The sequence below is a fragment of the Actinia tenebrosa genome, unplaced genomic scaffold, assembly GCF_029948245.1.
Source record: "Actinia tenebrosa isolate PJP-AT-01 unplaced genomic scaffold, QUT_ActTen_1.0 PGA_scaffold2__45_contigs__length_23673736, whole genome shotgun sequence".
NCBI classification, from domain to species: domain Eukaryota; kingdom Metazoa; phylum Cnidaria; class Anthozoa; order Actiniaria; family Actiniidae; genus Actinia; species Actinia tenebrosa.
The window spans coordinates 12966204-12981740 of NW_028292579.1; the positions used below are offsets into that span (position 1 = coordinate 12966204).

Below are 15537 nucleotides of genomic sequence, written 5' to 3' on the forward strand. Positions count from 1 at the left end.
TCGGTGTGCATATAATGAAGTAGAGAGAATAAGAGAAAAATATCAAATGCCCTTGGCAGGATTCGAACCCACGTCTTCGGTATTCTAGTCCGATGTGTTAACCACTACACTACAAGGACCAACTACGCTGGTAACGCAGCCAGAGTATGAAATGTAGGGCATTTGATATTTTTCTCTTATTCTCTCTACTTCATAATAATTATAGCTTGTGGCTAAGGCAAGACAAAACCCTCAAGCCAACAAGCACCATTGACAGCAGTGAGAGGCAGGGTTTCGGTTGACTCACCTATGGACTGACTTGCCTACCCAAGTCAGTCCAGATACCAGTGGCAGTGTCTTAGCAGTACAGCATGGCACTTATGGTTAACAATTATCAGTACTAATTAATAATTATTATCCCTGTTTTACTCACCAATAGAATATGCTACCAATCGACATGTCACCAACGTACACTTGGTACCCAGCTATAACCAACCATCTGGTAAAGGCAAAGATTTTGACTCTGATTTGCAAGGTCAGTTACAGTTATTTATAATTATTAATTAATACAAATGTATAAGTGATCCCTAATTTGGTTATTTATTTCCCTCCTGTTTTTTGTTGTGTCCCTACAGAGAGCGGTATGATAGATAGTTCAGCAGATGAGAGCTCAGTAAGTACCATAACTTCGATACATTTAGTACAGCTGTATTTAATGTATCTAAATTTTTTGTTGTTGTTGCCTCTTAGGTCGCAAGAAAAGGAGACAGGTTAGAATTAACTAGCCTTTTTAAAGAGCATCTGACTGAGTGTGAGGGTGGCATTCTGCTCTATTGCCCTAAAATACATCACTAAATTTATTAAAATTTATATATAAGATTGGAAATATAGCAGATAAGTATGTCTAAAAGTGGTAGTCGGGGGGGGGGGGGGGGGGGGATAGGGGGAGCTTAAGAGAGACAAGTGGGTGCATAGTGTAGTGAATGTTAGCTCTCCATAGCCCATGTGATGGAACATGGTAGTATTGCAGATGCTTTGGGTGATATATTGGGGTATCTATCATCAGGTTGTATCCAACAAGACCAGAAGAAGGAGGAGAATCATTTTCTGAAGGAGAGGACAGGTATATTTGTTTACTACTCACATTAATAAACAGAAACATTTCCATTAGCACTTTAAAGAAACTGAATGTTGTTTTTATTTTAAGCAACTATTAATTTTTTCAATCTTAATTTTTTCCAGGTCAGTGTCTTCCCCTGAGGTAAGTTTTGCCATTCTCTGTTTTTGTCTTTTATTTTATTTTAAGTTATCATTGTTTGATCAATGGTTCTGTTTAAATGTTATGTGCAGGAATCATTACCTACTGTTCCTGTTTCTACTGTAAAGAAAAGGTAAGTGGTAAATGGGAGTTAAGATAAGTCAAATGATCATGCCTGGGAAGATGGTCATGGTGCTGGGCAATGAAGGGTGGTATAGCCTCTCACCTCTAGGGTCTTGGGTTCAATTTAGTAGAGTTTGTTAGGGGTCTCCCTTGATTCGAGGGTTATTCCATATTCCCTAGTTTTAGTCCCTGATTTTTTAGTTATCTTCTACTTAAAGTCTGTCAAAACGTAAACATTGTGACCCCAGGAATAAATATTTTGATATACTTGAAAAAAAATTGAAGTTTAAATGATCATTGGTATCAATTAATATTAATCCTCATGAATAATTCATTTGCTAGACGTCCTAATGGCAATGATCTAATCATATCTTCTACTTGAAAGTATTAGTTATGCATACTTATGCCATCATTACTCACATGGTCACATACGTTCTTCCTCCCTTTCTCTCTATGTAGTAACAATGAACTATTTTCTTCAAGGAAATTTGTCATGAGATCTGAGAGTGTCAAAACACCAGTAAGTAGACTATGACTGTTATGACTGTTACTCTGCTCGGTAACTAATGTGCATTATATTATTGGGTAGTTCAAAAATTATCCATTACCCCATCTATTATCCCCCTTGACTTCGGAAATTCTGAAATCTTTTCATGCCCCTGGCCCAAGAAATTCCATGCTTGTTGCTCCCCTCCCTGCCCCGAATTCCATATCATTACATATTATCTTATTAATTGCTTTATCGACAAAGAAGTAACCGCTGTTTTCATGTCAGAAGAACTTAGAAATTGAAGTCAAGAAGCATATTACTGGGTGGAAATTATTACCTAAACTTTGCTTAAGGTCTTAAACTTGGAAAATATTTTGGGAAAATTTTTCTTATAACTTATCTTTGGTTTTCAGTGTTTTTTCTCACTTCTATTGACAAACAATGCAGAAAAGAATGAAACAGAACTTTTAATGTGCATATTAGGGTTTGCTGTTTTTTATTGTATACGGAAGTTCTAACCCTTAAAATCATATGATCAACAAAAATTATTCCATTGTGTTGCATTTCTTTTTTCTTGCTATCAAACTTTTGGAAGAGGAATGAAATTCTGAGTACTGTGGAAGCCTTGGACTAGTTTTTAAGTAACTTTGTTCCCAGGACTCTAGTGCGAAAACGTCAGAGATATTCATGTTTCAGCAACCATATCAACTTATATGTTTTCATATCATACACCAGATCAAAATATGGAGACCAATAAATTTGAATAACTATTCTGCACTGACCAGTGACTGATTAGCCTTTTGTTTGTGTGGAAACACAAAAGCGGTTAGTCACTTGCTAGTCAGTGCAGAACAGTAGTTAATTCAAAGTAGTCGCCATATTCAAATGTGGTCTATACAAACGACTGTAACAAACTAAACAGTTGGTATTGATATTGGTTACTTGACTGTTTACTACAGAAGGAGATAGCCAGTAAGAAGACTCTGGGACCCCTACCAAGGTCAGGAAGAAAATCAGTTGCGATTGGAGACTTGTGAGTCATGATCATACTATACTACCAGATGTCTCCTAACATTCCCAGGTGCCTTTGTATGCTCCCCTGTCTTTTCATTCATTCATTCCCCCAAATAATTCCATGTCTTCTTTGCACCATCTGGTACTATCAGTACCCCATGTTTACTAGTCTGATCGTCCTCTCCACCATCCAACAGGGTTCTTATTGTGATCAGTATTGGTTTTATCTATTATGCCTGATATGTTTCTCTTTTTTAAATGTAAGTCGAGGCAATGACATACAAGAGTCTGGTGTTCTTAACTATGGAAGGTAAGGGAAAAAATTGTAGTAAAGAAAACTACTACTCTATAATCCCTAAAATGTTGTGTTGACAGGAGGGGAGAAATGTGACTAGCTTGCTGCCCCTCACATCTGCAGGCTGTATGTTTTGTATTCCATCTTTCCTTTCTAAAGACAGAAAAGGACAATGAATGCTGAGATGTTGCTACACAAAACAGTTATATATAAATTGATTAACATTATCCCTTGGATTGCAGAGGCAATGATTCACCTACACTAGCTCTAGATGCTGTGTCAGAAGATGGTAAGCCTCTTTGTCTATTCCAGCTGTTAGATATCTTACTTCAAAAACTTACATAGCTTTTGACATTTCATTTCATATTTTACCAGTATTTTATCCTTTTTGCTTATTTGACATAATGTTGCATTATTCAGCACTTTTTCATAACTATGGTACATTTAAAGATTACTTGCCAAAGGCAAAGTGAATATACTGGTGAATATTTACTAAATATTATTTTAAATGTTATTAAATATTCACCATAATCACTGAGCCCTAAGTGACTGTTTTTTTTTCATTTAGTTAATTTTAGACTTGAATGTCAGAGAAAAGAAAAAATACAAGATAAAAAAACTTTTTTTTGGCAAACATTGGGAAACCTCATAATTATTACTGCTTGAGCAGTGATTTTATCTCATAATCACTGGTCGCTCAAACAATCACAGTGTGCAAAGTTGATATTCAAGTCTGAATTTATACTAAATATCTATAACCAAAAAACTGCATGCATTTGCAAGAAGGACACACTGCTTCTAGCATGATCGCAATCAATACTAATCTTGATAAATTCATTCTAACGTCTTCACTACTTGGCTCCAAATGCATAGTGTATGATAACATACTGTAACACAGCACCAGCCATTTTTCATTGATTTATATTTTGTCATTTAAGAGCTGTTGTTCTTGCATTCCACTTTTTCCACTATCTGTTACCTGTAGCAATTAACCTAACATCTAATCAATTAAGTAAGTTAAGTAACCAAACATACAGCAGGTTATCTCCTGGTCTGCAGAAGGGAAAATCTACGGAATCTTATGAGTTAAGTGTAAAGAAAAGTGTTAAAGTTTAAAAAGTTTAAAAGTTAAGGCACAAGCGCCTTATAAATATAGGGTATCTTTTCACATTGGTGCTTTTCACATTATCCTTTGTAAACGTAATCTTTGATCAAAGTCATAAGCTTGAAAAAGTCATAGAAGCATCAGTAGTACTTTTGCATGTTCTTTGGATTTCTTTTTTGTGGTCTTTTTTCCAATGAATTCTGCATGTCCGGAATTATTGCATCTATGTTCACCACAAAAAATGTAATTCATATGATCATCCTCCTCAACTCTAGAATGAATTTGATTTTATCTAGAATTTAAGATATTTTACTAGTCAGCCAAATAATTATCAATTTTAATTATGAACAAAATACTGTCCTTCTGTGAGCAGAAATGTTCTCTATCCCTCCAGCTGCCTTGTCATTAGAAGGAATTAAGGAAACCCCTCTCATCATTATACTATTGACAGTACTAACAGTTCTGTTTTTCATTAGCTAAACGTGTACGCTCACGTTCTGCTACTTTTCCTTACACAGAAGAGGAAGTGGTGAGTACATTCCTGGCATAGCTTAGATAGTATTCAGCATTGATACTAACAGGGGGGAGCGGGGCTGAATTCAAAACCCGGGACAGGTTTTCCATCAAACTTCAAACCCTCCATCAAACATTAACAATAGGGCTTGGTTGTTTTTTTACAACGCACGTGCTCGGGTTTGCATTGAAACTCACCCTAGCGTTTTAACCTTTATATGAAGTACACATTTACTAACCATTTAGTAATACTTGCTGATGTGTTAATTCAATAACTCCGTAATTATATCCATGTTACATCGTACAAGATGATGATGATTATTGACTCAGATGTGTTTGTATGCCAACAGACTTCTTTACTAACACCATTAATTTGTTTTCAATTGTTGCAGACCTAATTCATCGTACACATGTTCCTTGTCTTGTATTTTTTCATATTAACCCTTTGACTCCTGGTTTTTAATTTGGGAATACGGTATGCGCAGAAACGAGCGTTGAGTCTCAATATGCAAATGTTTAAGTCAATCAGTCAGCAACTCACTCGCTAAGATGTTAGCAGGTTTCCTTGGGACATGTTTCATTGGATTTTGAAAATGTTTTGAACATTTTAGACCAGTATTCAAGCCAACCTGCTCAAACTTTTTAAAGGTGAAATGTTTTAAATGCGGTGCATTTTTTAAATGGGGTTTCAGATGTCCTAGGAGTCAAAGGGTTAACACGGCAGATATTGTTAGTAACATCAGTAACCCAGTAACATAAATAGTGAACAGGGGTTCCATTGTTGATATGTTCATATCATTTATCTGTATCTTTCTTACATTACATTGCAGGATTCCGACTTTGAAGCAGATACCCAACCTCCGTGGCAACAGACTGTAGATAAAAAGGTATAACTATGTTCCTAGAAAACACAGCAACATATGGTGACATTCCCTAGCAGTACATGGTAATAATACATGTTTAGCTAGGGTATGGTGGCTCCTAATGATACCTAAAACCTTGTCCTTGGCAACAACTGGTAACATGCCCCTAGCTAGAACACCTTATAAAATGTCCCTAGCAACACCTAAATCAATCAATCAATCAATCAACTTTGTTTATAGAGGATGATACTTGACAATAATTAAACTGATAAACATTTGGTCCTCTTTTAACGTCTCTAGTTGGTTGGTTGGGAGGTGGGGGGACCGCCATTAACATGGTCATCTGAGCCACCCAAATATCTACCATTTGCATATGTTATTACATATGTTAAGGCAGCACCCAGTAACCAGTCATAATGCCCCCAGCCATGACGCCCCCATGTATACCATGACGCCCCCAGTCGTACTACCATGACACCCCCAGCGTAAACCATGACGCCCCTAGTCTCTATTAACACTTATTTAATGAGAAGTTTAACGATAATAATATGGTGCTACCACTATTGGAGTTGTTTCAAGACCCTGAGTGTTAGTTCGGCCAGGACTGGAACCATGACCTCTCACACAACCAACAGAGGCTCTTACCAACTGTGCTTACCGGGTGACCTCATTACATGCGCCTAGCAACGCCTTATAACCTGAGCCAAGCAACCCATGGTAATGTTCCCCTACCAACACCTCTTAACATTCCCCAAGGAAGACAGGGTAACATGCCCATAGCAACACCTTATAACGTACCCCTAGTAACACCTGTTAACATTCCCCAAGCAACATCTAGTAACATGCCCCTAACCATAATTCAGGACATGATTTTAGCAACAGCTGGTAACGCTTCTAGCAACACCTGGTAACATTCCCTAGCAGCACCTCATAACATGTCCCTAGTAACATCTGTTAATGCTTCTAGCAACACCTGCAAACATTCCCTAGCAGAACCTCATAACATGCCCCTAGCAACAAATTCTACTATTGTGTTAAAAGAGAAAAGAGTCATGATTGTCATTGTAATTGATTTTCTTTCTTTCTTTATGAACAGATTTTAAAGAAACTTAAGCAAAAAGAAATAAAACGCCAAGAGGTCATTCATGGTAAGAAAACTTATTGACAATGATGGACAGGTGGACTTGTAGTGTTAATCATTCTGACAACTGTCGTATTTGTGTTAACAGAACTCATTCATACAGAAAAAACCCATGTTAGAAACCTTAAAGTACTGGATAAAGTAAGTATTCTGTATTATTATCCAATTATTCGAGTTAGAGTACAAATAACGCAGGAGAAAGCCTAGATTATTTTGTACCAGTAAAAACTGGTTTTGAAAACTAGTTTTTTAAAGAATATTCATTTTCAAGTCTTCTTTTGGGAAAAATGTAAGCTCAGTTGAATAATAAATAACTTATTAGACATTTTAAGGTGGAATACGAGTGGACATTTTTTTCTTGTCTTTGTATTTTGTCTCGCCCTATCAGAAAAAAATATTCACCCATACTCCACTCTAAAATGTCTAATAAGATCTGTTTATTCCATCACATGTTCATGTGTCACATGTTAACTTCATGTGTTGTTATTTATATTATTATTATTATTTTATTCATATAGTCTAAGAGTGGTTTTCATAAACCCGTGAAATACACACTAGCCTAATACAAATTAGTAGACCCTTATTCCATTGTGTTCTTTTGTTGTCATTTCACTATTACACACTAACTATTGATAATTGTTTCACAAGTTTATGAAAATCACTTTATATTTAGATTGAATTTTGAATTTTTTAAATATTACCTCAATTATATTCATTCACTCCAGTGCTTATGTAGAAAGATTGAACTGAGACCTATAGACCTATATCCTTTTCTTATTTATTTTCTATTCACATTTATACATACCAGTAGATATATTTTTTGTCTTAACATTTTAATAGTATAGTGAAGGCCAGGATAATTGAAAATTATCATTCTGGTAACAGTGTACCTCTAATAAAGTTTAGAAGAAACCTTTTGAACTTTTGATCTTTCGTTAAGTTGAGCAGAAACTTTTTAACGACTTTGGCATAACAGATACATATAAACGAGATGCCAGATAACAGAGTCAAATGTAGAATTTAATCAGACCTTTGGAAAGAGATCACTCTTCCTTCATTCAGTGGCAATATATTAACAGTGACGAAGAAAGTCAAGTATTAACAGTCATTGCCTTGTGGTATTTCAATGCATTCCTCTTGTTTATTTAGGCTTAATTCCTCTTATTTCTACAGCTTCTCTGATCTAGTATATAATAGTATATAACCATAGAATCTCATAACCTTAGCTGTACAAAATGTATTACCACCTGAAATCTATAAATGATAATAACAGTAATCATTCATTCACTCGTTTTCCCAGGTATTCTACAGACCAATGAAAAAGAAGAACATATGGCAATATGACATGATAAGACTACTTTTTCCTAACTTAGGTGATCTTATTCAAGTACATGGTAATTTTTCTCTATTTTTACACCATGCATAGTCTCATTCTATTGAACTTTGGGAATGATGAAATTTTGATTGTGCAGTCAAACTTTGGGATTTCAAGCAATATTATATTACAGCAACGATGTTGGATGGTAGGAACAATATGATCACTTTACGTGAGAAAGAATTCAATTCTCCAGGGAAAAGGGATTCTATTCTGCTATCTAAAATCACTGCAAAACCTTTATCAAACATCCAACTTTAGGCAGTTTTTAAGTTCTCTGCTAGATAGAGACTTGATGCCCAATGGAGTTGCAAATATCCTTTTTGGGAATGCTAAATAGAGGATGGCCATTAATTAAAGGTTCTGCTGTTGTTTGCTAGAGTGCATTTTCTATTATTTTTTCACAGTTTTACTTCTCCAAGCTATGAAGAAGAGAGAGCTAGAGAATGAAGTAATTTCTAACATTGGAGATATCATGTTAGATAGGGTGAGTATTCATCATCAGCTGTCAATAACATGATTACCATTCTCAATGACTTTCTGAACATCTTCATATATCTATGGCATGACAGCGGAGCTCCCCAGCGGCGCGAGTAGACCATCATACTTAATAAAAATTGTTAACCCATGGAGTTGATTTTTGATGGCTTGACTACTACATCACTGCCGTCCCTCCATTTGCACATACTGACGTCCGTGTACACAACGCAGGGATCCCAATTGATGCAAAGCAAAACTACTCACAAACCCGGCTCTCAAATGCTCAGGAAAACATTGCTGTGGGACAATTTTAAGCCCAACAACAGCAAAAAAAATTATGTAGTGAAAGATGAAATTTATGAGCATTCTTCAAGTATTTAGGTATGGTTTCTTTTAGCAAACAATATATATGTAATGGGGTTCTTGTATAACGCATTTCACATTGTCTGAGTGATTTGTTAGTAATGATGAAAAGGTACATTATACACCGTGAAAAGATGAAAAATCTTACTGACGTTTCGGACGCTAGTCCTTCGTCGGAGTAAAAGAGAAAGAAGTGGTAGAAAGGAGTGTGTATATATGATAGAATAAGACAAAAGAAACCAATGAGAGCAAGGTAGGCCATTCGTAAAGTTTCTACTATTGATCGTACCACCGCTCTCACTCCTCACACTCGTCCCTCTAATGATCGCATTCCTTTCACTCTTACGTATCATCCTATTAACATTTCCATTAAACCCATTGTTAACCACAACTTTTCTCTGCTTGACTCTGATACTCGCAATTCTGCTATTTTCAACAACCGCCCTCTTTTTTCCTATGAACGTGATCGTAATCTTCGTTCTTTCTTGGTCAAGGGAGTTCTTCCCTCTAACAAAGAACCTGGTACTTTTTGCTGTTCTCATAAACGTTGTTATACTTGTCCTCACATAGTCTCTCACACTTCTGTTGTCGGTCCTAAATCAACTGTTAAAATCACTGACCATTTTGTTTGTACCACTTCTAATGTTGTATATTGTATTAAATGTACCCGCTGTAATCTTTTGTATGTGGGCAAGACTGGCCGCCGTCTTGGTGATCGCATTTGCAATCATCTTTATGATATTCACAATAATGATCCCACCAAACCAGTTTCCCCCCATTTTAATCTAGCTAACCATTCTCTTTCTGACTTCATTGTTTTCGGTCTTTCTTTGATTAACGGCAACAATGATTGTCGCAAGACCAAAGAAATGCGGCTTATTCACCTATTGGGCACTCTTAGTCCCAACGGGATTAATGAACGCTTTACTTTCAACTAACCTTTTCTTTTGTCTTTTATTGTTTGTTTTTGTTCTTTGCCTACCTTGCTCTCATTGGTTTCTTTTGTCTTATTTTATCACATATACGATGACACGATTTTCTTCTTTCCGGAAAATCAAGGTCGTCTTTGTTCAAAAACACTGCAAGTCTTCTTTCTTCAAAGATGACTGTTAAGATGGCTGATAACTGTCACAAGTTTTAAACATGTAACACCAGCAAATTCAGTGTAAATGATCCTTTTTGTGGACAATACAATAGAGGAATAGAAGATCTAAAATTGAAAACAGCTCACGAGTCCATAGTCGAGTCCATAGTCGAGTCCATAGTCGAGTCCATAGTCGAGTACATAGTCAAATCCATAGTTTCTGCATTGACAGTAAAGGGAAAATAAGTAGATCACGTGACTTTTCAGTGTGATAATATATTTATTTTACCAGTTGTTAAGCTAGCTTCTTAAGTGAGTGAGTGAGTGACACATTTGCATATTCAAGCCCCTCACAATTCTACGCTTCTCGTATCCACAAGTTAAAAATGATACTATAGGGAATGACCTGTGGTCTGTAGTGAGAAAACATTACAGCCAAGGTAAAGATGTATATTGCTGCTTCTTTTGGTTGTTTATTAATGTTGCTGATATACATTTTTGATATTCCAGTTTGATAATGAAGCAGGAGAGAGGGCTAAAGAAGCTTGTGCAACATTCTGTAATAATCAGAAGTATGCACTTGATCAACTCAAGGTAAAGGAACCCTCTCAAATTAATCTTGGATGCAAAGCTAAAATGCCTAGAAATTCCATAAATTCCTTCAAGAAAATAAAACTGATTTCTTTCGTATTTCCTTGTAATTCTCACTTACATGATAATTTTGAGAGGCATCAATCGGATGCTACTATGTAAGACAATAAGGGTTTCCTGGGATGTTTCCTGTGTACACAGGTGTCCCAAGCTGCCTTTACAAAGTTTATTAACTGTTTATATATTTTTTTTCTAGCAACGAAAGGCAAAGGACCAAAAGTTGGCTCAGTTTATCACAGTAAGTAGCTGTAGAAGGCTTGTTGAATGTAGTAGCCACTTTTCTGACTCAGTAACAAATCATAAAGACATTTTCCAATCAATCCACGGGAGCCTAATTTAGATAAAAGTGAATGGTTAAAAAAAATTGGAAAAATTAAATACTTAACTATTTTTTGATTCAAGGGTAAGATAATACCTCCGTTATACAAAAGAGTAAAAAATTTGATAAAAAATGCCCTAGAACATTTTTTCCTCGTGGCCTTTGCTCTCCTATATAATTCCCCTATGCTATCTAATGTCGATTATGTATATATACTCTTACGAGGGAGGAAAGTACAGTCGCCATCTTTGAAAAAACAACACACTTTCAACCACAATTTCATCGTCTTTTAAACCTTGAAAGATTATAATTATTTGAAAATAATCTTGATTTGCATCCTTTTCATTTTCTTCTTTTTGTTAGGCCTGTGAAATGAATCCATTATGTAGAAGGCTAAAACTGAATGAAATCATATCAACCAGTTATCAAAGACTGACAAAATACCCCTTACTACTTGAAGCTATCAATAAAAATACTCCAAGTAAGTACACTGGTCATACGCTTGCAAAATTGTGTGCATTGTTACAGTTATGCATTTGTTTAGAACTGCTTATTTCTCTTTCAAATAGCATCATCATAACTTATGGATCTCTTCTGCTGCAGGTTCGTTACCAGATAGTAAAGATATTGAGAGAGCAATCACTTGTACCAAGGTTGGTAATTTTGGTATCATGCTTTTATTCATACAACATCTTGCAACGAATTTCTGTAGTGTTTGCTATATAGATGTTTTGCACCATCACGTGCCGGCACCATAATCCAGCTTGGATTGCCCGTGGTTAGATGACAGAACAATAAGATCCCTTTGCTCTCGGGAATTGAATTCTTTTTCGTTTCTGCCATCTAACATGGCTGCCATCACATGATGGTGCAAAACCTATTGTGTGATATGACCACTTGTTGCATTGCATGACAGTATAGTGTCTAAGTGTCTAGTGTTTAAGTAACTAGTTTAAGTTGCATGATATGTGACATGTTGTTGTATGACAATTCAAGTCGCTATGTTGTTTCACGTGACCAATTGATGTGTGACATATTTCACCTGTCATGCCATTTCCATTATTTTGTGCTTCAGGATCTTCTGGCTTATGTCAACCAAAGTGTAAAAGAATGTGAAAATCATCAGGTACTAACTATTTTTATAAAGTCTTCAGTTCCTTGGGTAACTTCTGTCCATATTTTATCCATTTTGATTTATTACCATATTCTTACAGAGATTATTAGAGTTCCAAAAGAAGATTGACAAACGGCAAATAGAAAGTAACCCTGCTAGAAACATGGATGAAGTCAAGGTATGTTGATCATGCTAAGCTCTAGCTAGCTAATTACCCTTCTCTCCTCCGTTCATGTTCCTTTCTTTTCTTTTCTTTTCTTTTCTTTTTTTTTTTGGTACATGTGTTCATTTTATTTCTTGTTTGTAGAACCTGGATTTAACAAAGAAAAAGCTCGTATATGATGGTCCATTAACATGGAGAATCAGTAGAAATAAATCTATAGGTAATTTACAATGATGATAATGATGATGGCAGCATTGGTGATAATCATAATCATGATTGTGATGGTACGGTGTTAGTGAAGTTATTGGTGATTAGGGTGATGATGATGCAATAATGTCGATGGATGATGATGATGATGATAATGGTTTTGATATTGGTGGAGGTGTTGCATGATTTTGACGATGCATAGGGTGATGATGATGCAATAATGTCGATGGATGATGATGATGATTGATGGTTTTGATGTTGGTGGAGGTGTTGCATGATTTTGATGATGCATAGGGTGATGATGATGCAATAATGTCGATGGATGATGATGATGATTGATGGTTTTGATGTTGGTGGAGGTGTTGCATGATTTTGATGATGCATAGGGTGATGATGATACAATACTGTTGATGGATGGTGATGATGATAATGGTTTTGATGTTGGTGGAGGTGTTGCATGATTTTGATGATGCATAGGGTGATGATGATACAATACTGTTGATGGATGGTGATGATAATGGTTTTGTTATTGGTGGAGGTGTTGCATGATTTTGATGATGCATAGGGTGATGATGATACAATACTGTTGATGGATGATGATGGTGATGATAATGGTTTTGATGTTAGTGGAGGTGTGGCATGATTTTGATGATGCGTGATGGTGAGAGGTGGAAATAGTAGTGGTTTGTTTGATGGTTTATTGTCATGAATAATATTCCTTTATGGTCAATGTACACTGTTAATTCCTTCCAGATCTACATGTTTTGCTGTTAGAAGACATGGTGATTCTCTTACAGAAACAAGACGACAGACTCATCTTGAAATGTCACAGTACAAACATTTCCAATGCTTACCAAGAGAAGGTTAGACGTTTATTACCATCCTTTTATATGCTTCTTTTGTTACTTGGTTCTAACAGTTTCATTTGGATTATTACAGACAACTCACAGTCCAATATTGAAGCTCAATAATTTATTAACGAGGAACGTTGCTACTGGTGAGTCAGTCCACTCTCTAACTTACTCAATGTTAGATTCCATAAACGCTCAGCAATTTTTATCTTAGGACAGTTTTCATCTTACTGACCCCACCCCTGTCAGAGTTTCTACGAGATTTTCCTTTGGGATTCAAGGAATCAGTATATAAGTCTGCTAGGGTGTCTACGGAGTGGGGTGGGTGATGGGTTATAATTATTTGCAATCTTACTTGCCCCTAAAGCAATCTTAAAACATTAGATTTAACAAAATATGCATGCCATATATCCGTGAAACAATAGACAGACCGTGTAACTAGAGGTATTTCCTCTTGTTTCTGATGTTGTATTCCAGTAATTTCCACTATTTGGTACGAAATAGCTGCAGTTAGACGATGCATCTTTGGTTTATGGGGGAAATAATATTATTTATATATTATTTATTAATTGTGATTTTCACCAGACAAGAGAGCCTTCTTCCTGGTTGGTACATCAGCTGCAGGGCCGCTAATCTATGAACTGGTTGCAGCCACTATAACAGAAAGAAAAAAGTAAGTCACATATTCATAGATACTGTTATTACTCTACTATTGACTTATCTCATAATGTCATGTGGCTGTTTTTGCAGTTGGTACAAACATTTGACAGAAACAGCAGAAGCCATCAAAGTCAAAGGTCAGTCAGGGTGCCCAATCGAGATATAAGCCTAATACAGGGAGCCCAGTGTAGATAAAGATATAGATGAAAATGTTAATTGTTTTTGTTTCCAGAACGAGGAAGGCGAGGTGGTGTATCAGTTGGAGGTGGTCCTCGGTCTAACGGAACAGAGACACAACCCCTCAGACGAAGGGGTGGCTTGCTCCCCCCTGGAATTAACATCAATCCTCCTCCTTTTGCCATTCAAGAGAATGGGAAAAGTAACGAGGAGGAAGAAGACGAGAAAGAAACCAATGAGTCCTCTCCTGTTGAGGAAACACCCAGCAAGGAAATAAAACCTGTCAGCTCGATAGCGGAAGCTGAAGAGGAACCAGAACCTGTACACGAACCAGACGTTGAACCAGATGTTGAACCAGAAACCGAAACGGAAACTGAGACAGAAACTGGTGAAGACCTCGAAAGTGAATCGGAAGCACTTCCTCCACCACCACCCCCACTGGAACAAATCCCAGATATACATGAACAGGAGGATATAACAAGACCAGAAACCCAGATAAGGGTAAGAAAATACTATTTTACTCTAAAGAAAGCGTTACAAACGTGTAGCGCCGTGACCGTGAACGTGATTTGCCCAAGCATTGATTTTTCATACTTCTGCCAGTAACAGTAATGTAAACGTTTTGCAGTGACATAAAATGTACTGTAACGGCCTTGTGCCAAATATTCGTTTAACCACATTGAAACTAATAATTTTTTTCCACTTGTTTTCACAGAATGACATACCCCCTCCACCTCCAATATCAGTAAATGTCCCTCTCCCCCCTTCCCTCTATGACAAAACCTTCGTAGCTGATTTGACGAACGAAGAAAGTGTGGATGAAAAGTCCCCTACTCAAACCAGTGTGATAAGCGCATTCTCCGAGTCTGGTTCATCATCCAGTTCATCCAACGAGACAATGAAGAGTACCAAGTCTTATGGACAGTGCTCTGATCATGATGATACTGGCAGTAGTGCATCTAATAGATCCTCATTAGTGCTCTTAGGTTAGTCGACACATAGTTAATAGAGGGGAATGGTAAGGAAACCCTATTGTTATAGGTCTTTGTTCACTTTTTTCAAGCGTGACCGTGCACAATCCTTTGTTTTACCATTGTTTTACCATCATTGGCAATGGCTGAGTGAACAGACCAAAATCTTTCTTTTGGCTGCTAGTTCAAAATCCGGTTCAACACCAAAAGTGAACAGAGAACTGATAACAATAGGTTTCCTAACCATTCCCCTCTATTAACTATGGTCGACATGACAATGTATGACAATGTTTTCAGCGCTGTTTGATAGTCTTCAAATGCCTGTCATATCTTCGCTTTAC

The 15537-nt window shown here is 36.5% G+C and overlaps 1 protein-coding gene across 9 annotated transcripts in view; it reads left to right on the forward strand.

The window, feature by feature from the left end:
* LOC116302491 (rho guanine nucleotide exchange factor 12) overlaps positions 1–15537 on the forward strand; it is a 46927-nt gene that overhangs the window by 23581 nt on the left and 7809 nt on the right. For 7 of the 9 annotated variants that reach the window (XM_089033974.1, XM_089033969.1, XM_089033970.1 and 4 more), the window contains 29 exons: positions 419–514; positions 615–652; positions 730–749; positions 1046–1102; positions 1222–1240; positions 1330–1370; positions 1820–1880; positions 2810–2883; positions 3130–3174; positions 3402–3448; positions 4741–4793; positions 5608–5664; positions 6737–6788; positions 6870–6922; positions 8082–8175; positions 8564–8643; positions 10594–10677; positions 10931–10972; positions 11417–11534; positions 11657–11706; positions 12129–12179; positions 12268–12345; positions 12475–12550; positions 13291–13400; positions 13477–13534; positions 13974–14061; positions 14139–14185; positions 14281–14726; positions 14941–15211. In XM_089033974.1, the coding sequence (XP_088890100.1) occupies positions 419–514; positions 615–652; positions 730–749; positions 1046–1102; positions 1222–1240; positions 1330–1370; positions 1820–1880; positions 2810–2883; positions 3130–3174; positions 3402–3448; positions 4741–4793; positions 5608–5664; positions 6737–6788; positions 6870–6922; positions 8082–8175; positions 8564–8643; positions 10594–10677; positions 10931–10972; positions 11417–11534; positions 11657–11706; positions 12129–12179; positions 12268–12345; positions 12475–12550; positions 13291–13400; positions 13477–13534; positions 13974–14061; positions 14139–14185; positions 14281–14726; positions 14941–15211 (2406 nt within the window). The remainder of the gene's footprint in view (positions 1–418; positions 515–614; positions 653–729; positions 750–1045; positions 1103–1221; positions 1241–1329; positions 1371–1819; positions 1881–2809; positions 2884–3129; positions 3175–3401; positions 3449–4740; positions 4794–5607; positions 5665–6736; positions 6789–6869; positions 6923–8081; positions 8176–8563; positions 8644–10593; positions 10678–10930; positions 10973–11416; positions 11535–11656; positions 11707–12128; positions 12180–12267; positions 12346–12474; positions 12551–13290; positions 13401–13476; positions 13535–13973; positions 14062–14138; positions 14186–14280; positions 14727–14940; positions 15212–15537) is intronic. The other 2 variants (XM_089033973.1, XM_089033975.1) reach the window with 2 other exon arrangements.